Below are 22,593 nucleotides of genomic sequence, written 5' to 3'. Positions count from 1 at the left end.
TCCACTTTTATTTTACTCCATGAGGGAAAGACTACAGAATGGGGAAGGGCACCATAATCCCTTCACCATACCAGCACATCCACAGGAGCCCTGCCCTGTTGCTATGCCAACCCTGATGATCCCAGACAGAAGACGATCAAGATCACAAAGAACTTGCATATGGCAGTGGATTCAGCACAGGCTGGAACAAAGGACAATGATCAGATCTTCCCTCAGGGGGCAGGAAACTGCAACTACCTTTTGTCTTCAAGAAGGGAACCAGCCAGGTGACAGGACACTCAGGTTACCACCACAACTCCTCCCTCAACCCCTCCTTTCTGTAATGTATGCATGATGTTTCTGGGGGTGGGCTTGACCTAGAGGATGGGAATTTCAAAAGTTTTTATAAGGTCTTGCACACCATTTTCTGTGTCCTTCCTCTCTCCTCCGAGTGAGGGGAACACCCTGCTGCAACAGTACAATAAAGGCCAAGGCTGCTGATTTGCTCCAAGTTATCCTGGTTGGTGTCTTTGTTTTTGTCCAAGGGAGCCCTCGGATTTTTCCAGTAACAAAATGTGATTTGCATCCTGAGAAGTAAATGGAGCAAGACCACTGGGTCACGCTGTATAGAGCAGTGTTTTCCCAAAACACTTTCTTAAATATTAGCTAAAGATTATATAGCTAGAGGAAATTTTGGTGGGGGAGATAGTGGTGTCTTATCAGTGTTTGGTCCTCTTGCTAGTGACAGAATCTGAAACCTGGATGTCCTTACAGAAACTAAATGTGGCTATTATCTGCATTTTCTGATCCTTTGGCTACATTGCATCCCGACCAAGCCACATAAATCACTACGGTTTCCTCCTAAGCAGAATAGGTGTACCCAGATTCCCATTTTTTCGGAAGATTTCTTAACCTGCTAGAGCCATTTGCATCAATTTGTTAATATAATGCTCTATAAAAAAAAAAAATCATGAGAACAAAGGCAATCTTAATTGGAGTGTTGTGGAAACAGTTTCTCTTCCCTCGCCTTTCAGTTTTCCGAACAAGTAAGAGGAAATAGCTTTTTTCTCCAGCAACGACTTAGAAACCAGGCAAAAATTAATTTTTCACCTCTCTCTGCACCAAGGGACAAAATCATTTGGCAGATTCCATTTCCTGTGTGGGTTTCTTATTTTATTTTTTTTATCGGGGAAGGGGAGAGGGGACGAAATGAAACGAGGAGAAATGGATATCCTTTCTTGCCACTCTTTTCTGACTACTAATCAGAACATTTGTCACTGAAGAGCCTGACAGGGATCTCATTTATGCTTCCTAAGTTATTTTAAAATTGGGAGGTAAAATAGATGTCCCCCCTCCCTGCCCCGCGCCCATCCCAATATAATGGAAAAATCTTGCAGATGTGAAATGCGATGTGTGGGACTCTTGGTCATTCGGCTGGGCTGCTCATCGTTGATGTTTCATGCATTAAATGGCTAGACCTCTTAGATTTCCTTTAATCTTTCAAGAAGGGCACCATTGCTTTTGGTAATATGCACATTTATTAAAATGACTAGTCCCAGCATATGCATGCTTACTGAACAGTAAGTCCCACTGCGCAGAATGGAGCTTGTTTCTAAACAGTTGCGCATCCAGTTGCAAGGTTAATTGAACAATTATTTAAAAGCAGCTGATGGATCATCTAAAAAAAAAAATGTAATCACTGGGAACTCAAATTATTTCTGTGAGTCTCTGGTGCACAGACACGTCCTAATTCATTTACAGCTGAAGGAGTTTCGATGGTTGAGCAAAATCACCTTTCAAAGGACAGGTGAATGCAAACAGAGACAAAACTCTAATAGAATAGATTCTACGCAGCATGGCTGAATCCTTCGCCACCTAATATCTAGAGCTATGACTTCTAAGGCCTAGCTTTTTTGATGGTTAGTTTTTGGTGTACTAAGTTGGGGGGGGGGGATATTCTCATTCTAAAGTGATTACTGCGGATCAGCATTTTTGGTATATTGCTTTGTTTTAAATGGATATTTTTTGTCACAGATGGAGCTTGTCATTTTCTCTTTTAAGCCACTTCCTTGGGGGGGGGGGTGAGGCGATGTGTAAGTCTAAAAAGCTAAGCTAAAATTAAAGGTAAACTTGTGACAGATCCAACTGTCTTCTCAGGCAACACTCAATGTTAACAGGTCTCAAAAATCGGTGCCACCTTATTCCATCCTTTTTGGTGCAATTACTGTCTGCACACCATTGCGAGTCATATGACTGTTCCAGCTTGTGGTATGGGATGCGGGTGGCGCAGGGGTCTAAACCACTGAGCATCTTGGGCTTGCCGATCAGAAGGTTGGCGGTTCGAATCTGCGTGACGGGGTGAGCTTCTGTTGCTCAGTCCCTGCTCCTGCCAACCTAGCAGTTCAAAAGCACACCAGTGCAAGTAGGTAAATAGGTATCACTGTGGCGGGAAGGTAAATGGCTTTTCTGTGCACTCTGGTTTCCACCAAGGTGTCCCATTGCACCAGAGGTAGTTTAGTCCTGCTGCCCACATACCCGGAAAGCTGTCTGTGGACAAACACCAACTCCTTTGGCCTGAAAGCGAGATGAGCGCCACAACCCCATAGTCACCTTTGACTGGACTTAACTGCCCAGGGGTCCTTTACCTATCTTTTACCCTGGCACACACAACTGGCAGTGATTATTGTGAGCATTTAAGAAGAGCATCCAAATGCAAAATACCATTATGATAATTGTGATACACAGAAATAAAATGTTTTTAATGATAATAATAATAATAATAATAATAATAATAATAATAATAATAATAATGGAATTTACAAAATTTCATTTGCTATCCAAAGATTTTTATTTTTATGAAAAAATATAAAATTCTGTATCTTTACACTACAAAAAACAATGTACACAAACAAAATGCACAATGAGTATCAAAGAGGAAGGAGGAAATAAATACAGTAATGCTAAATTTTCTATTGTTTACAGTTCCAAAAGAGGAAATAGATTCTTGGTGTGATATGGGGCCAACGGCAGAATCTTTCTTGACCCGCCTTGCAACGAGTTAAGGACTAACTTAAACTTTATTCTGAGAATATTATTAACGTATTTCACATATAAACTTGGAACCACAGTGGTCAATGTATTTGAAATTTCTCAACCATGAGACCTCGCTACAAGTTATACTCATTACAGGATATCTACTACTTTGTAACCTTGGCTTATTGTTAATCATCAAAGAAAGAATAAATAAAACTTAGTTTTAAAAAGTCACTCTTAAGAACAATATCCAAAGGATGCTTAAGGATCTTGTAAAATAAGATCCATGGAACACTCATAGAGGGTGGAAGAGAAATGAGCTTCTTTACTTGGAAAGTTACCCAGGTATGGAACTGTTAGTGCATTTCAGAAAGACAAACTGCCTGGAGTACATCAAAACTTCCAAGTCCCACATGGAAAAAACCTGTTCTCTGGCAACTCTGGAAAAAATGTCATTGCCAGGCAGAATCCCAGCAATTCTTCGTTTCTTAGATAGATGGCTAGCTTTTGGCCTCAGAACTGCCAATGGCCCCAGGAAGCACAATTCTGTGGAATTCTTAGACTAGAAGAAGAGCAGCTATACCTGCCTCTCCAGTGCTGTTCTGCTCTTTGTTCCATCTTACCTCAAGGTAAGCAGGTAAGCTCACTATACGGTACTTTGGACACCACTTGTTGCACACTTGCCAGAAAAGCTTGGCCACTGCTGGAGAAAAGTCGACAATATTTATAGCCCCACTCTCCCCATGCTCACGTGAAACTGAGTTCAACAGGATGACACATAGGATTGCAGCACTGCCATTCTCATTTCACTACACAGTGATATTTCATCTTGGCTAATAACTACATTAGTTTAAAATCCTACTCGTGAAAACAGACAAAAAAAGAGAGAGATTCCCACAGGTAAGTTCCTCGGTGTGTGCTTTCATCACACTCATCACCCATCAAACAAAATCGCAAGGGCGTGAGATATTTTCGTATGGGATCAATTGAAGTAAATGTGCAATTCCTAATGAAAATAATGGCAAAGAGTTGAGAGTCTGAAGCTAGTGGACCTGTGGGCCTCCAGATATTGTTGGGACTTCCAACTTTCTTTCTTTTTTTCCAGCTAACACAGCCAACAGCCAGGGGTGCTGGGATTTGGAGTCCAGCAACATCTGGATCCCCCTCAAAAAAACCTCCTTAAAAAAGTTTCCTTCAAAGCATGTCTGTGGAAACGGTCCACGGTAGGGATGCCACAGTAGTCTGACCAATCTGATTTCCAACATGGGTCTTGTTCTGCTGATGGTGCTCACAGTTATCCTGAACCTCATCTGTTATACCTTCTGGGGTGCAGGGGAGGGTGCCTCAATAACATCATGTGTTTAAATTCCTGTACTAACTGGTGGAGAGACTGGGGGTACCACAGAGGCATACCAACAAACGAACATGTTTGCATTAGGGGATGTCCTGAAGTAGAGGCCCTTATGCATTATATCTTGCGCTGCCCCTTATATAATGAAGCAAAAGAACGATTTTTAGCACCTTTAATGACAAGGTCCCCTGGCCAGAACCCCTCTGACATGATTTTATATCTCCTCACAGACAAGTATGTGACCTTATGTGTAGCACTCTTTGCAACTGCCGCTAAGAAAATTAGAGCAAATTATATAGTCAAGATAGTCACCAACTGTAAAGGAGATGAATTTATTTGACCATATCTACATCAAGCTATATTCTATCTTTACCACCAAACTCAATATAATTGCATATTGTATTAATTAACATTATTTTTTAATATATTAGTGGCCATGTGGTGATTTGAGCCTATAAATTTTATTGTTTAACGTCTTGACCTGTATATTAAGGTACCTTTATAGCTTGTAGGCAATGTCTTGATAATATAAATGTTTTAAGTTTTTTTTATATTAATCCAGCATATTTTCTTTTAATTGTTGAAAGATTCTGTGTACATTGCGGCAGCTTTTGGCTATGTGCAATAAAACTGACTGACTGGGGGTGCACATGGAAAGTAATGCATAGCACCCACAGGTCAATGCACATCTGAGATCCATCCCACTGGAAGCAGTGAGCAGCATTGCATTGGTGGCAAAAGTTTGTAAAGAGTAAGGGTATCTGTGACACTCCATGGAGCTTCCTTGGATTTTAGACTATGGAGTAGGAAAATTCCACAGAAATAGTGGGATAGTGTAAATTGCTCAGAGAACATTATTATTATTATTATTATTATTATTATTATTATTATTATTATTGCCTTGGTACTTTCTCTTCAATGGACAAGGCTTCCATATCAATAAAAATATCAATAAAAATAATGCCCAAATACTAAAACAAGAAAAAATACATGCAGTGTTTCTATAGCAGGCATAGGCAAACTCGGCCCTCCAAATGTTTTGAGAATACAATTTCCACCATCCTGACCACTGGTCCTGTTAGCTAGGGATGATGTGAGTTGTAGTCCCAAAACATCTGGAGGACCGAGTTTGCCTATGCCTATGCCTGTTCAGATATGCGGATGACACAACCTTGATGGCAGAAAGTGAGGAGGAATTAAAAAACCTTTTATTGAGGGTGAAAGAGGAGAGCGCAAAATATGGTCTGAAGCTCAACATCAAAAAAACGAAGATCATGGCCACTGGTCCCATCACCTCCTGGCAAATAGAAGGGGAGGAAATGGAGGCAGTAAGAGATTTTACTTTCTTGGGCTCCATGATCACTGCAGATGGTGACAGCAGCCACGAAATTAAGAGACGCCTGCTTCTTAGGAGGAAAGCAATGGCAAACCTAGACAGCATTTTAAAAAGTAGAGACATCACCTTGCCAACAAAGGTCCGTATAGTAAAAGCTATGGTTTTCCCAGTAGTGATGTATGGAAGTGAGAGCTGGACCATAAAGAAGGCTGATCGCCGAAGAATTGACGCTTTTGAATTATGGTGCTGGAGGAGACTCTTGAGAGTCCCATGGACTGCAAGAAGATCAAACGCATCCATTCTTAAGGAAATCAGCCCTGAGTGCTCACTGGAAGGACAGATCGTGAAGCTGAGGCTCCAATACTTTGGCCACCTCATGAGAAGAGAAGACTCCCTGGAAAAGACCCTGATGTTGGGAAAGATGGAGGGCACAAGGAGAAGGGGACGACAGAGGACGAGATGGTTAGACAGTGTTCTCTAAGCTACAAACATGAATCTGACCAAACTGCGGGTGGCAGTGGAAGACAGAAGTGCCTGGCGTGCTCTGGTCCATGGGGTCACGAAGAGTCGGACACGACTGAACGACTAAACAACAACAACATGCCTGTTCTATAGCCTATTTGATGAGGCCGTGACTAGGCCATTTTGCCATTCCAGCCACTCCTTCTCTTCCCAACGGGGCAGTCAGGTCTGATAGCTTTGGTGAGGGGAGCAGTGGCCCAGCCCCAATTTGTGAAGCAGCACCATCATCCTTACATCCACAAGTAGCTTCCTAAACAGATTCCCCAATTTGGAAGCTGCCTCTTGAACCCTCTTGATGTTCTACAGGATTTTAGATGCCGGCTCCTTCTGAAAAATGTGCTATTTCCTCAGCCACCTAAATTGTATGGGCTGACAGTTTGTTAAAATGAAACTTGATTTTGATTTGTGCAAACGTTTGAGGGGTTTGCCTTATTGTGAAGGGAATCTAAAAAGAGAGAAAGAGCCACTGACTAATTAGGGGCTGTGAAGTATCATATCTGGACACATTTCTCAATAAATCAGTTGTTTGTGCAGGCAGCCAAAAGGGCAGGTATCTCTCTCTCTCTCTCTCTCTCTCTCTCTCTCTCCCTCCCTCCCTCTCTCTCTCTCCCCCTCTGCCCCCCCCCACACCTTCTGCAAATATTTCACCTCAGAAACTGCCCCACAAAAACAGTGTTACCTTGGTTTTCAAACGTCTCTGTTGACAAACATTTTGGTTTTCAAATGCTGTAAACCAGATGTAAATGCTTTGGTTTTCCAACACGCCTCAGAAGTCAAACATGCCATGTGGCTTCCGTATTGAGTTTTCCATATTGAGGCTTCCATACTGGGTTTTTGGTTTCTGAACATTTGATAACTCGAACAGTCTTCTGGAATGGATTACGTTTGAAAACCAAGGTACAGTGGTACCTCGCAAGACGAAATTAATTCGTTCTGCGAGTTTTTTTCGTTCTACAAGTTTTTTCGTCTTGCGAAGCACCAATGTGTATTGACGGTTTCCCGTAGGAATGCATTGGTGGTTTTAAAAAAAAGGCGCAAGACGTTTCGTCTTGCGAAGCAAGCCCATAGGGAAATCCGTCTTGTGAAGCAGCTCAGAAAATAAAAAACTATTTCGTCTTGCGAGTTTTTCGTCTTCTGAGGCATTCGTCTTGCGGGGCACCACTGTACCATTGTATTCCCAAAGTGTGTTTGAAACTTGACCAAGTTTAACAGTGCTTTCGGGACTTGGTACAGAGTGTTTTAAGGGAAAATTCCGCAGGATTATAAATGCGATTGCCTCCCAGAGTCAATTACAATGCTCAAGCTTGTAATTTGAACGTGGCAAGCAGGTTCTGTGGAGAAGTCTTCCGAGAAAATATATCTGCAGCAAGGTGGTCTGGTGGAACATACTCATCCTTCCATGGTTATCACCACAGGCAAAGAGCTCATCATTACTGTAAAATTACTCCTGGAATGTAACACTTCAGGGGGGGAAAACACTTTTCAGAAAAAAAGAAAAATGCATGCACACACATACTCAAAAACTGCAGCCAGTCCAAATTACTCAGAAATCTAACTCCTAGATAATTCCTAGATAACTGAGTATAGGATTGCAGCACATTATTTAACACCCCACCCCCGCTTGCATTATGAGTCCAAGAAAAGTTCTGACATGTGATGTGTGCCATAATTTCTGATGCAGCTGTTCCTTATTCACAAGACATGCACTGTGATGGATCTCTGATCATTTGAACATGCATCCTCTCATAAATTACTGGGTGTGATGCAGCCACAGTTAAGCTTGTTTAAATCCTTTTTGTAACTCTCCCATTATCTTCAAAAAGACTCAAAGTACTTAACTTTGGGTGGAATATGCTGATTGTCTGTTGATATGAAGTGTCTACTTAAAAGTAGTTTTTTAAAAATAAAAATACTTTAACTGTTTGAAGAAAACAGCATTTAGCCATGTCACTCTAGTGACAGATGCAAAGTGTTTCGATGTTATTCCTTTCCTATTTGTTAGCCACAGAAAGCTGATAAAAATGTGTAGGAAGCATTCCTTTGTAGTGGGAAAATAAATCTCACATTTCAGTGGGATAAAATCATAACAATGTGCAATTGAGCAAAGTATAACATTTTTGTGTGTGAAAGCACACCTAACCTATTGCTTTCCAACAGTTAACAGGATACTGGTAGAGACCAGAGAGGAAAGCGCCAATGTATTAGTGAAATCATCTCTAAGTGGAAGAGCTTTGTGGACCAAGAAAGAAAAGGATCTAGAAGAAACAGTGGCAACATCTTTTCTGTGAATTATTTTACAAACAACCGCAAGCAAGAAGGTACAAATAATCTCCAAACAGGTCTCGTGACAGCTCCAATAATGTTTTTTATTACAAAATCTGCTTTGTGCTAAAATGGTTCTGTCTCTGTGTTTCATCGTTTCTAAATTCTCTTTCTGGCTCACCGGCTAACAGAATTAAACATGAAAGACATGAAACCGCATGGCCAGAATTTGTCAGGCTTTCGCTGCTTGCTGCGTTGCCTGCCATGAAAGCCGACCACATAGGTTGCCTTGCCTTCCTTCCCCTGACCATTTACTCATGTTTATAGATGAGCGTGGCACCTTGCCAAGCAATGGCAGATGGAAGAAAGAAGGGAAGGCCCCTCCCCATTCTTGCAGGCATCTGATTTGCTGTCAAGGTCCCCCTGTTTCTGGCCACGACCATCTATAACCATCCTGAGCAGCCACTGACTATTCTTGAAAGGGAATGTTTTGGATGGGAGTCTTCTATCCCAAGCTCAAAAAGAAAACAGAAACGTAATAGTGTGTGCAATCTAGACAGAGCCATCTTTCCCATAGGGCTTAGTGGTGTGTCGTGCCAGGGCGCCAGCCTCTCAGGGGCGCCCCAGCAAGTGGGGGAGCTGCACGGCTTTTCTGGCAGCCTCCCCTTTCCCTGCACGCCCCCCAGCTATGCCCCGCCACCTATATGGCTGGCGGGCATGCAGCTTCCCTCCCAAGCGTCTGTGGGGATTGCTCTGCCACAGCGGCATGGGGGAGATTTGCCTCCCCCCCCGAAAGGCTGGCAGTGCACAGCTTCACCCCCCCCCCCCATTCTGTGGTAATTTGGGGGCACTGGGTGGATATTTGCATCTGCTAAAGACAGTCATGCATCTAGACATATATTCCAAAAAATCCCAAATTACTGTTAACTCCCCTACTCCATAATAGAGATTTAACAAGCTCTGAAATAGGCAGAGAAACCGATCAGCGTCAACTTCAACCCCTGCAGTGACATCTCCCACAGCCCAGCTTCCTGATAAATTGTATAAAATGCTGCAGTTGGAACTATAGGAAACACCATGACTTTAGGTTTTGTGGGTAGTAATGATGTCATCATGATTCACTCATACCCAATCCAGAGTATAGATTGGGTATGAGTGGATCATGTTGACATCATTACTACCCAAAGGGACCTAAATACACGGTATTTCCTACAGCTCCACCTTCAAGAAAGGTCTGGGATATTGATCTGATTACCCCGAATATTTGAGAAATGATGGGTAATTATTCTGAAATAATTAATAAAACAACAGATTTGAGAGGATCTATCAATTCTTTTTTAAAAAAATTAACATCTGAATTGCACACATTTGGATCACACTTTGAGGCTAGCCACACTGATTTCTGTGAGACTCCCAGTTATATGGATTAGGATTGCATAAAAATGGGTGAATTAAGGGTGTTATTGAAGTGATATGGGGCTTGTTATATCATAGGTAGGCAAACTAAGGCCCGGGGGCCGGATCCGGCCCATTCGCCTTCTACATTTGTCCTGCAGACGGTCAGGGAATCAGCGTGTTTTTACATGAGTAGAATGTGCCCTTTTATTTAAAATGCATCTCTGGGTTATTTGTGGGACATAGGAATTCATTCATCCCCCCCCAAAAAAATGTAGTCTAGCCCCCCCACAAGGTCTGAGGGACAGTGGAATGGCCCCTGCTGAAAAAGTTTGCTGACCCCTATAGCTCCATCCTATTACTCTCTGTCAAGAAAGAAGATTCCACCTAAACATTAGGAAGAACTTCCTGACAGTAAGAGCTGTTTGACAGTGGAATTTGCTGCCAAGGAGTGTGGTGGAGTCTCCTTCTTTGGAGGTCTTTAAGCAGAGGCTTGACAACCATATGTCAGGAGTGCTCTGATGGTGTTTCCTGCTTGGCAGGGGGTTGGACTCGATGGCCCTTGTGGTCTATTCCAACTCTATGATTCTATTCTATTCTAAACTAAGAGTTCAAAAAGGAAGAAGAAAGCATTAGACTCTTAATCTCAGGGCCGTGAGTCTCTAGCCCCACATTGGGCAAAAGATTCCTGCATTGCGGGGGTTGGACTAAATGACCTCATGGTCCCTCCCAACTCTGTGATTCTGTGACTCTAAATATGGTTCTTTCCCATGACAGTATTCCGCTGGGAACCTCCTTTCTGCACTACCACGTTTGGCCATTGGGTGAGTCTTGGAGCAATTCCTGTGATTGGAATATCCATGGAAGGAGACCATGACACATGATTGCTCCAGATGATCCCATACATCAAGATACTACAAAGCCTGCCTGTTCCCACAGTTCATGGCATTGGCTTATAGCAATAAACAGAGTGCCAGTAAGTCATGCAAAATTCGTCTGAATGCCTAGCCTGCCACGAATGTGACTTTAGGAATCACAGAACTTTCTCCACCAGAGCCTACCTCAAACATACAAAATGGAAGGCCTCTCCTTTGGATTTAGTAATGCATTGTTTGTGGTTTTATTTATTCAATTATAGTCCAACCAACCCCAAGTTCTCAGGGTGGATAAGAATGTGTTTCAGGGGGCAAAATCAAACCTAGGGAGAACACTCCCGTTCTCAAGATATGACAGCCGTTGCAGCCATTTTGAAGTTGCTGGATTTTTCAGGGCCTGTTCTAGGCAAGACAATTTCTACCTCATGATATTTCTGGCTTTATTTAAACCACTCTATTCCGTGCCAAACGCACACAGTTTTTGGTGTCAATTTTGCTCACAAGTGCCGTGATCTCATAAATATGTATACTGTATTCCCCTGGCAGAGATGCAATTTCCGGAGTTGTTTAACACTTTGAATTGTAGCTTTCTGAGGGGAATAGGTGCTCTCCTACCAACTCTCAGCAACTTTAACGAACTACAGTTCCCAGGAGTCTCTGGGGGGGGAGCCATGACTGTTTAAAGTGGAATGATAGTGCTTTAAAAATATAGTGTGGATGATGCCACTTAGAATGTATTTTCCTGCTGCAGAAGAAGATGGACAAGCTACTCCTGTGGTCTCTGTACCTTCTTCCACCTCCCTCTTTTAACTTGCAGGTCGTTTATTTTTATTTTTAGTGTTTTTAATCATTTACAGAGCACTCAGTAATGGCAACCCCCCAACTGCTGGCAGAACTTGTGCAGTCACTGTTGCCATTTCATAATGCTACTTGGAGACCACCTCTCTCTTTCTTTGTGCCTTTAAAAAAAAAAAAAAGATTTTCAGTCCAGCTTTCACCAACTTGCAGCTAGCACAGTCCAAAACCTTCAGGAGGGCACCAGCTTGGTGAATGCCATTTCCACTGTATTAAAGGGCATTTGATTGCATTTTATGATTTCACGCAAGCTTCCCCAAGTGCTTTTCTTGAGGCAGAGGGGACCCAAGCTTAATAAATAAACAAGCAAATCAATAAATACAAATGGCGACACTGATATTGCTACTATTGCCAGCCTGGGGTTTGCCACTACCATTTTGAATACAGGCCAAAGACTTTAAAGAACAAAAGCCAGCCAAATCCCTTCTCCAGTTTCATTGCAGAGGAGATTCTGGTAGGAAAAGGGCCTGGATGATACAATCTTCATGACAGCTTCTCCCTCTCAGCCTTTTGTATCCTAAAACAGGGCTGGCTTTTTGGCAGAATATATTCCCAAAGGTGCAAAGAATTCTTCCATGTACAACCCCATTTTTGTATGTTGCTGAATCAGTTGCCTTAGCTCGCAGGAGAAAAACAAAACTATTTCCCTTATCCTAAATACCGTATTTTTCGCTCTATAGGGTGCTCACTTTTGCTCCCGGAGCTTGCTGCTATCCGCAAGCCTTCTGAGCCCGGTGGGAACTCCCGCCGTGCTCCGAAGGCTTGCGCATAGCTTCCTGAAGCCTGGAGAGCGAGAGGGGTCGGTGCTCACTGACCCCTCTCGCTCTCCAGGCTTCAGCGAAAGCCTGCATTCGCTCCATAGGATGCACACACATTTCCCCTTCATTTTTGGAGGGGGAAAAGTGCGTCCTATAGAGCGAAAAATATGGTAATCAGCAGCAGGTTAGAATATATACTAGATCTAAGTATGGGGAGATGAAATACACCCAATATATATTATTTACTCTGACCTTTACCAACAATAATACTTTTTTGCTTCACCGCTGCACTGCGACGCTTGGGCCCATCCCAAGTGCTCAGGGTGGTAACAGTCAGTTGCAAGAGGCAACAAGGAATCCAGAAGGAAGACCGGCCAATTCTTGGCAGCTGATTATGGCCATAACGAAGTCATTACATTTTCCAGAGCCACATGAGACAGAGTGAATTCCCAGATCTAGGCAAAGCAATTTTTCCAGATTGTACTACTGGAGGAAAGGGTCTTGGCCTGACCGGTATTCACTTAAAATCAATTTTTAAAAAGCAATATAACAATAAATACTCCCTACCACAGTGGACAGAATTTTTCCGGTATTACTGAAGCTGTATGTGCCCTGTGCTTAAAATATTCTGTGCCCAGTATTTATAATTCAGCAGCCTCTAGAAATGCTGCGCACCGGCAGAATGTGCACAGTGGATTCTGATTCAGGAAGCCGCAAGAAGCTAGGAAGAGACCTGAACCCCACCTCGCTTCCTGAAATTGTGTGTAGCTACACTTCCTAGCTTCTGAGATTTCGCAATGAATTGTCTACATGCTTCCAGCTTCCAAGGATACATCTGCAACACAAGTGCCAGAAACCTGCTCCCCCAACCCAGCAAATGGAAGCAGATTCTTCAGGAAGCCGAAAGCTCGACCCAGTTCCAATTTCTGTTCTGTGGTGAAATCTTACCTGCATCATAACCAAACAGCAGTAAAAACAAAAGCAAATAGACAGCATGAAAAAGATGAAGTCCCATATCTGGGGTGTGCAGTAAACTGGACAACATTACCTATATACATCGTGGTGATTGTGGGTCAAATTTCCAGCTAACAAAAAGGAAATCCGTTAAGAAAAGGAGGAAGAAAAACACACCCTGTATTGCATTGAACATTGAAAATGTTTGTACAATGATTTTACGGCTTAATTGCTGTGCAACAGTATCATCCTTTAAAATGTACAAAACCAGAAATCTCTGCCAAGAAATAGTCTAATATTGCTCTTCAATATTCTTCCGCCGATGCTTAAGACTTGAAGCAAACTTCGGTGAACTGCAGCTTTCAGGAGCCCGCAAATGGCTGTAAAATGTTTCAATTCAAGTAAGTCCTTGGAAGTATTAACATGGGCTGCCTTTTGCAGTTTTTTAAAGGTGCAATGTATACGTACTCAGATATATTCTCCATGTACAGACAAGGTGTGCTGGAAAGGTTTTTGTTGTTGTCAAAGCAGAAGAAAATGGTTCACTTTGTATATAACATATACAGTACCCATTTCCACTTTTTTCGCACGTTGTATTAACTTCATAAAGAAAGTTAGGTTCTAACACTGATTATAAATTATGTGGTTGAGGCCTGTGTCTTCCTGTTGCATTAAAGGAAGCACTGGCTTTCATTTTGTTTTTGTTGTTGTCAAAATAAATGTCAGGTCTATGTTTACAAAGTGCAAGGTTGATCACTTGAAGAAGTGTCATACTAAAAAATAATAATTTTAGAAAGTTACAATGGCACCATCCCATTTACCAGCTGGACCTTCATTTCTTGAAGGCTGTTCATTATCTTCTTCTGGTGCCCAGCAAGTGTGACTCCAAGACTCCTCAAATCCCTGCATGAAGAAAGCAGACATTGATTCCAAAGGGTAGATTCAGCAGGAAGGTGGCTGCTCTTGACAATTAGTAAAGGGTAAAGGGACCCCTGACCATTAGGTCCAGTCGTGGCTGACTCTGGGGTTGCAGCGCTCATCTCACTTTATTGGCCGAGGTAGCATGTGGCCAGCATGACTAAGCCGCTTCTGGCGAACCAGAGCAGCACACGGAAATGCCATTTACCTTCCCGCCGGAGCGGTACCTATTTATCTACTTGCACTTTGACGTGCTTTCAAACTGCTAGGTTGACAGGAGCAGGGACCGAGCAACGGGAGCTCACCCCGTTGTGGGGATTTGAACCACCGGCCTTCTGATTGGCAAGTCCTAGGCTCTGTGGCTTAACCCACAGCGCCACCCGTGTCCTGCTCTTGACAATTACCCAGGTGCATATAGATATAGATCTTCATTGTCTACATCCACTTGTTTTTAAGCCATACCATTTAAAGTGTTTCACATTAAATCCAAGGATTATTTGGAGTGAAAATCCTCCTCTTCCCTTCCAACAGAAAAGTCCAGCGTAGCTGAGGACAAGGCTTCCTGCTCTTATTACAGGCTATATTACACCACCAATAGGATCAAATGGCAAAGTTTCCATATAGCCCATTGGGTGATGGTGCTTGTGGATAAAAGGAACAAGCTTTCTCCATTTATCATGTTGGAGAAGATCTGTTCTGAAATGCCTCCTTTACGGACTGTCCCCTGCTAGGTAGAGTTTTTGTGGGTATATATTCAAGCGCAATGGCACAGTCCAGGGAAAGCTTTGCCACTCGATTCTGCTAATTGTATAAACTAGTCTTGTTTCTTTCTTTCAAGCTGTAGGAAGGGAGGCCGAATGGGTGCTTGCCCATTTTGAGCATGGCTTTCTCGGCCTGCTCCCCTCATGAATGGGGAACAGAGCGACTGAGTTGTGTATGGGACTATGGCACAAGCAAGAGGAGCAGTGTACACAGGGGGGTTACCCGGTTCATCTTTTCTTTTTCTGCTGTTGTGAAAGGCAAGGACTGGAGCACTGAATTCAGTAGGTGGACTCTGTCTGCTCCATTTCAAGTCAGCTGCTGCAGGAAGACGGCCACATAACTATGCCTCTGTGTCAATAGGAGGGTGATGATGTACCCAGGTCAAGAGAGCAATAATGGGCACCATTCCTAGCTAATCTTAAAGAATGGGGTTGCCACTTATGGAACATGCCACTTTCGTTAGCTTTGGGGGAGTAAGACTAGAAGTGCATTCCACCATTTTTTCTTTTTTGGAAATGCACACTTTCCCTCAAAGATCAATTCCCTTTTCCCAGCCACTTCATTCTTTTGCTTTTCAGAGCCTGAACATAGGAAGCTACCACAGTTCAGGTCAGACAGCTTATCTATCTCGCAAGGATTGGCTGCGACTTTCCACAGCCTCAGGTTCCTGAAAAACTGGCTTCACGTTTTCCATGGTCAGGATATCCCAAGAACCTTCAAGGATGCAAATGTGTAACTGAACCAGTGACACAAAACTACACCAAGAGGACTATTTCAGGTCTTCCAAGAAGACACATGCATCCTTTGAAATGCCAGAGAGGTAAACAATAGATAAAATTGTAATATAATCAGGCTGCTTCTGAACTTTGCATTATAAGCATATGATGTGCTGAATACTTTTAACACTCTAACAAGGAATCTTATCTCAGGCAAAATACTCCATATTAAAATCTCATTGTCTGACTTCTAAGAACATGTAGGCTTGGGGAAAGCCCTTTGTTTGGATTTCGTAGAGTTTTTGGTTTTGCACAAGCCTCAGGTACAGAGAATTCTATACAAGAAGGTGCAGTGGAGCATCAGGAAATAACACCGGCAGCTTCATGCCTGTGAATGCTGGGGTTTTACAGTAACATTAACTACTAACTTGTTATGACTATGATCATTCTCATTCCAGTTTCTACTGAGTTCTGAAAATGGCTCAGCCAATAATACTTTAGCGAAGCTGTGTGTGTTACAGCTGAAAATTGGGCGATTGTTCTGGCAACTCCGCACCAGACTGGATTCCCCAATGCCCAAATTTGTAGAAAATGATAACCGTACATGGGCTGGGCAAGTGACTACAGCCACATTAAACTTTGCCCTCTCAACAGAAGGTAATTTAGAACCATCTGCTCTTAAGGACTTCTTTGGGGGGAGTCATCCCACGAGTGCTATATGAGTACGGAAGGGTGGAAGTAGGCAAATGCTAAACTGGAAACTACGGTACCAAAAATTTGTAATTTTTAGGTTGCATTAAAAACCTACCTCGTGGCACTCCTGTTGCTATGATGAGATTGGAGCCTGGGGTTTCTTCAATATTACCCCAGTTTCATATTTTCTTGCTTCAAGTACAAAGTTACATCATATACCAGATAACAAGGTTGCCCAAAAATGTGTTTCCTCCCCCCCCCTTTTTAGCAAACTTCTAATGGATCTGTATAAAATTGGGCTAAGAAACATGAAGCTCTTCTAAGTATGAATTGTTTTCTCATGTTCTTAAAGTTATTACTCCTACAGCTTAAAAATAGAGGGGCTTCTTGTTAATTAAATGTTACCTTCAAACTATGCAATTCTCACCATATTACTACTCTGTTAGAACAGATTATTGTCTTCAAGTCTTCTTCTTTTTAATTATCTGTTGGTGCAGTGATGAAAGCACTTATTGCTTTGAGGTTTCAAAAAATACCCACAACATGTTTAGAGAAGATATACACTTGGATATGTGTATTTCTGTATTTGGGGCACCAGAGAGGAAGAAGATATTGTCCAAATATCCAATTTCTTTAGAGCTGGTTAAAAAATATATACTACCGAAACCGGTTGTTTTGGTACAGTAGGGAGAAAAAAAAATCTTATTGGTTGCTACAGAGAAATATATCACATATTAAGTTTCTGTGTTTGCTCTAGTGGCACAATGGGTTGGATAAAACATGGTCATGCAACACGGGGTCCAATGTGCTGAAGAAGTCCCATAATAAGGTGAGGGGAAAGGAAGGCAGCCGAATGTTCCAGGACAACATCAGACCTACCCCTCGTGTTATGTTCCACCCCACTGTGTGGTACAAAGTGAGCAAGCAGTGATCCACATGTGTGCCTTCAAAAACTTAAAAAAAAAAAGGATAACGAAATAATCCAAAGACTTGAATTAGAAAAACTGGGGGCTAGTGTACTTTCTGCTACCTTCTTGGATAAAAGGAATGTTAAAGTATCCTGCAACTAGATTGGACCAGACTCAAATATTTATTGTAAAATATACAGCTAGGCCTTATTTATTTAGCCATTAAGGGTTGCATGCAAAAGCTGAGAGAGACAAAAACCCTGTGTTCTTGCTTTAAAGCAGCATTGGGGAGGAACGATTTGAAGTAGAAAACAGAAGTCATAAGTTATCTCAATGATCCTTATCATATTGTAGGTGTGGGGGTAAGTGGTGGTCAAGTAGCTTGCTTAAGGCCATCCAGCGAATACACAGCAGAAATAAAATTTGAACCTATCCATCTCAAGGAAACCAACAAAATTCCATAGAAATCCATGGGGTGCACTCTCAGGTGCGCATAGAAAAGCACCAAAATTGTACCTCAGCTGAGTTTGAAGTATGACCTTCCCACTCACCCTTCATCAAAGCTAAACTTTACAAGCTGAGGCAAGCTACTGGTTTCAAGACCTGAGAGGAGCAGCCTTCTGTACGTGTATTTAGCAGATATGGAGCCATATTCCGCTGGCTGTTTCCTCAGCAATTCAACTTCTCTGGTTTCCATAACTGATAACAGCACAAACAAGGTAACAGGCTGTATGTAACTATATAAATTCTTTTAAAATGTAATTCAACATATCATATCAAAATATATGGTTCTATAGACCAACTTATCATATAAACGAAACATGTAAGTCCAGCAGATAGATCAGGAAATTCAATCTATTCAGTTCTTATATTGGCAATGTCCACGATGTAGAATTCTTATATCAATGTTGTAGTGTTCCATGTGAAGACGCTTTAAAGAATTCTAGCGTTCCTTGTATGCAGGTATCAGACGAAAAACTTGGAAGAATGGCACATGCAGAAAATAAGACAAGGATTCCATGTTCCATGTCTCTGATATACAAGAATATGGTATGTAAATTTATTGTTTAGTATGCGTGTTATGTTACAGTGGTACCTCGGGTTACATACGCTTCGGGTTACAGATGCCTCAGGTTACAGACTCTGCTAACCCAGAAATAGTACCTCGGGTTAAGAACTTTGCTTCAGGATGAGAACAGAAATTGTGTGGTGGCAGCGCAACGGCAGCAGGAGGCTCCCATTAGCTAAAGTGGTACCTCAGGTTAAGAACAGTTTCAGGTTAAGGACGGACCTCCAGAACAAATTAAGTACTGAACCTGAGGTATCACTGTACTTGGCTTTGTATAAAATTACATCATATTATTTTTGTTTATATAATCCAGAGTAAGCAGGCTGACGATGCCTGGCTGGGCAAAACAAGGAATTATCCTGGAATCCTTTTCTTATTTTCTGCATGTGCCATTCTTCCAAGTTTTTCGTCTGATACCTGCATACAAGGAACTCTAGAATTCTTAAAAGCGTCTTCATGTGGAACACTACAAGACTGATATAATTGATATAAGATTGATATAAGAATTCCACACCATGGATATTCCCAATATAAGAACTGAATAGATTGTATTTTCTGATCTATCTACTGGACTTACATGTTTCGTTTATATGATAAGTTGAATCACATTTAAAAATAATGTATATAGTTACATACAGCCTGTTATGTTGTTTTGTGTTGTTATCAGTTTTGTATTTACATGACAAAGGGTTTGGTAGTGCTTTGAGTGTGGTTTCCATAACTAGCAATTGACATGACGTGCAAGTTAGAAAAGTGGAATATGGTGAGCCCTAACCATGGAAGGGCAACTCCCTCAAATCAGCAAGGTTGCCCACAGAGTGAGGAATAGTTTTGAGGCTCACCCATCCTTAAGAATTCTTTGCATAACGTTTTCATCCGCTCTTGTTATTTATCCCCTTCCGGGCAGCAGCATGGCATCATAATTCTTGATAATAATTACCATGTTACAGAATGAAGAGTGAGGAATAAAAAGCAAGAGTCGGTGAATTCTTGACGTAGATCTCTCTTTTTTCCCCCCATTGAGTGAGGGATTTTATTTTATTTTATAAATAAACATTTATTTTAAAAGAAAGAAAAACAATTACAATGTAACACAACAGACACACATATTGTTACAGATATTCAGAGCTGTCCACCGGATGACAAGCAACAAGGTGTCCTGAGATTCAGTGAGTACGTTATCTTTCAAAAGGGAGATGTGAAGAAGTCCACCTTTTTGTTGTTAGCCATTTAAGTCCAGTCAGGTATACGACTAAAGGTGGCCAGTCTCATGATCTAGCTATTCTTGAGGGTTGTTCTGGCCATGTTATCCTTGCTGAGTAAGGGAAGACTTCCAGAGATACTCAAAGCCACCAGAGATGGTCCACATGTTTAGAAAGCAGTTGTTCTCTCTGCTGTGGTAACAGTCTGGTAATCCAGGTGGAAAACAGGACATATCCATCTCCTCCGCTAGGATTAGAACTACATGGCAAAATGCTGGAACATATTGAAGATCAGGCCTTTGCGGATGAGGCCTGAACAGAGCACAGGACTTGGGGCAATAGCCACAGGAGCCCATAATAATTATGATTATTTCAATTTGCTACTGTTTGAAAGGCAGCATTTGTTGAGAGCATGCATTTGACAGGGCCTTGCTGGCAGGTGGGATTCTGACTGGACTACTGCAAGGAAGCTACCAAGATTTTCAAATTGTTTCAGGTGACTCAGGTTTTGAGCTGACAGCTAAGACATCTCCGAAAGGCTCGGTTTCCTTAATGGCACAAACCAAGGCCCCCTGAAGGCGTCTTAAGTTGGACACTCACCCTGAGAGGCACCCCAAACCACCAGACACTTCAAAATCTTGGTGTGGATGACATCGTATTATACTGGCTCACTCGCTTTTCTAGCGCATGAAAGACACATAGATTTGCCTTTCGCAGAGACTGATTTCGTTCTTTGTAGGGCCAGTCTCCTCTTCTAGGTTATTTTCCAACCTGTTTCTTAAGCAGGCTGAAATGTCATGATATGAGATTAGGGAATCGGGAGTACTGGCACATTAATTTTAAACAAGGGTTTAACAGGGGAGTTTGAAAATTCAGTTCAATTCTGGTTCTCATCTCGATCCCCCCAAGTCCCAGCTCTGGAACAGAACAAACAGTTGTCCCCACCGAACAACACATTCAAACCCAACATGTTTTCCATAGTTTTGTTTTTCCTCTTCCAAACAAGCTGTTAACCATAGTCTGTGGTTTTCCGGAAAATTCTGAAGGTCCTTCATGGTTTTAGAGGCATATGAACAGATGAGGGGGCTCTCCTTTTTCCCAACAACTGTGTTCTCAGGCCAAGTGATATGAATTGTGAGGGCTTCAAAGGAATGAAGGTGATTTATACCAGTGGAGTTTCTGGCCCAGTGTTCTTAACTGTGTGGCCTTTTTCCTAGAGCTGCCATCAAACAAAATTCAAAGTGAATTTGGGAGGGCTTTCTCAGTATATGAAGAATCTGAGGAATTCTGAGGGAGGCTAAGGGTTTCAATAAAGTGGTGACACTTTTCATGTAGTACCCCACAACCCCACTCTTTCCACTTTGAAATTGCAACTTCTTCTGGCATAGGTCAGCTATGTCAAATGAAGCAATATCTAATTTACTTTGATCCCCCCCCAGTGTGAAAATATGTGCTTTAGGGCATTATAGGCATGCCCTAAAAATCACATACTGTCCAGGGATTTCATTTCTCAGCCACCTGCAATTTTGGTCAAAAGCAGATCATCTGGTCAAATGCGGTAATAGCAAAACACATACACACTGTCTAGCAATTCTACCTTTCACATGAAAAGATCTACAACTGCGTGCACTCAGACCCAGTTTATAAATTATATACAAACTGGGACAAATAAAGATGCATGAGTGATCTGTGGCTCTTGCTTCTGCTTTTATGTTTGAATTGGGCCTTGCGGATCTTGCCAATAATAAAACCCAAATGGTGCTTTTAAAACTCAGGTGCAAAATTTATAGTTGGGTGTTCCCCCATGAACTGAGTGAGCCAAATGGGAAAGTATTGGTGTAGACATGGTTGTCTTAAGTTAAATAGCTAACTGAAGTCAAGTATAAATTTAGGCTTTTATGTTCATGTGTTTTGGTAGTGATGTGCTTCTATTCTATTCTTTTTTTTTAAAAAAAGGAAAAAATATGATGACTGATTTTGTGGAGGCTGTAGTTTAATTTTGGTGTTTTTATATATGTAAAATAATTATTAATATAATAGGATTCATTATTTTGTACGGATAAAAGTACCAAAATTAAATGACAATCTGGACAAAATCAGTCAGCATTAAGGAAAAAGAACAGAAGCACATCATTGGCAAGATGTACAAACAACTCTCAAAAGAATTGGGCTCAAATTGTGAAATAAATATTCCAACACATGAACTGTGCATTTACATAGCTTGGCTTCCCTGTGATAAAAATGAAACTTCACCTAAAGTTTCCTGTGAGACTAATGCACATGAAACACATTCACCATTTATGAATGTTGTCACGTGTGAATCTTACCATTTAAATCCAAAGGCTATTTATTCCTGAGCACAAAAATGTATAATGTAAACTGGTTCTAAGATCCTGTACTCCAGAGGTCATCTAAGGTAGATAGATCAGACCAAGACTGAGTCCCATATCATATATTGAAGGCAACAAATGTGTCAGAAGGAGAACTAAGAGCCACACGTCTTTTTATCTCCATACATGTGTGGTTTGGCTCTCAAGGTTCTCCGGATTTCCTCATGCTGACAAGAATAAATGCCAGAGAAGCAGCTAAATTTGCCTAGTTCAAAATTTCCCCTGAAATGAACATGGCCCAATTCAGTATAGGAAATTGGCTGATAGTTGAGGAGCTGTCAGAAGGTCAGTGTCACATCTACCAGGAAGTTCTGTTGGACAAGTCCAACTGGGACAAGAGTACAATTACACTCTCTTCATCTTCTGGAAGAAAGGCTATGTCTGACACTGGCTGAAGCCTGGTTTAAACATGGAGGAGAATGTGATGGCAGAGTACGGTACCAGTTTAGGCTGCAGGAATGTGTGTGTGTGTGACTTTCATGAACTTCTTACAAGTACAGAACTAGACGGTGGCTGGGAAAGCTTTTACCACAATGTGCTAATTTTCTATTTGCAGAGAGATTTGGTGAAACATATTTTTTTTTAAAGTATTATCCTCTTCCAGCAGTCTGAAGT

At 41.8% G+C, this 22,593-nt stretch overlaps 1 protein-coding gene and 1 long non-coding RNA gene across 10 annotated transcripts in view; one reads left to right on the top strand and one right to left on the bottom strand.

The window, feature by feature from the left end:
• Positions 1-22,593, top strand: part of LOC310661666 — a 651,353-nt gene that overhangs the window by 139,508 nt on the left and 489,252 nt on the right. The window lies entirely within an intron of this gene.
• The window catches only part of EPHA5 (EPH receptor A5), a 245,705-nt gene continuing 235,738 nt past the window's right edge, over positions 12,627-22,593 (bottom strand). For 7 of the 9 annotated variants that reach the window (XM_083407520.1, XM_083407522.1, XM_083407527.1 and 4 more), the window contains one exon: positions 12,627-14,223. In XM_083407520.1, coding sequence (XP_083263646.1) covers positions 14,118-14,223 — 106 coding nt within the window. In that variant the 3' untranslated portion in view covers positions 12,627-14,117. Of the gene's footprint in view, positions 14,224-19,373; positions 20,808-22,593 lie in introns of those variants that run through there. The other 2 variants (XM_083407523.1, XM_083407524.1) reach the window with 1 other exon arrangement.

Source organism: Podarcis tiliguerta (genome assembly GCF_965153285.1).
Source record: "Podarcis tiliguerta genome assembly, chromosome: 13".
Taxonomy (NCBI): domain Eukaryota; kingdom Metazoa; phylum Chordata; class Lepidosauria; order Squamata; family Lacertidae; genus Podarcis; species Podarcis tiliguerta.
Note: the sequence above shows the minus strand (reverse complement) of the source record. Positions and strands in the feature narration are given on the sequence as shown.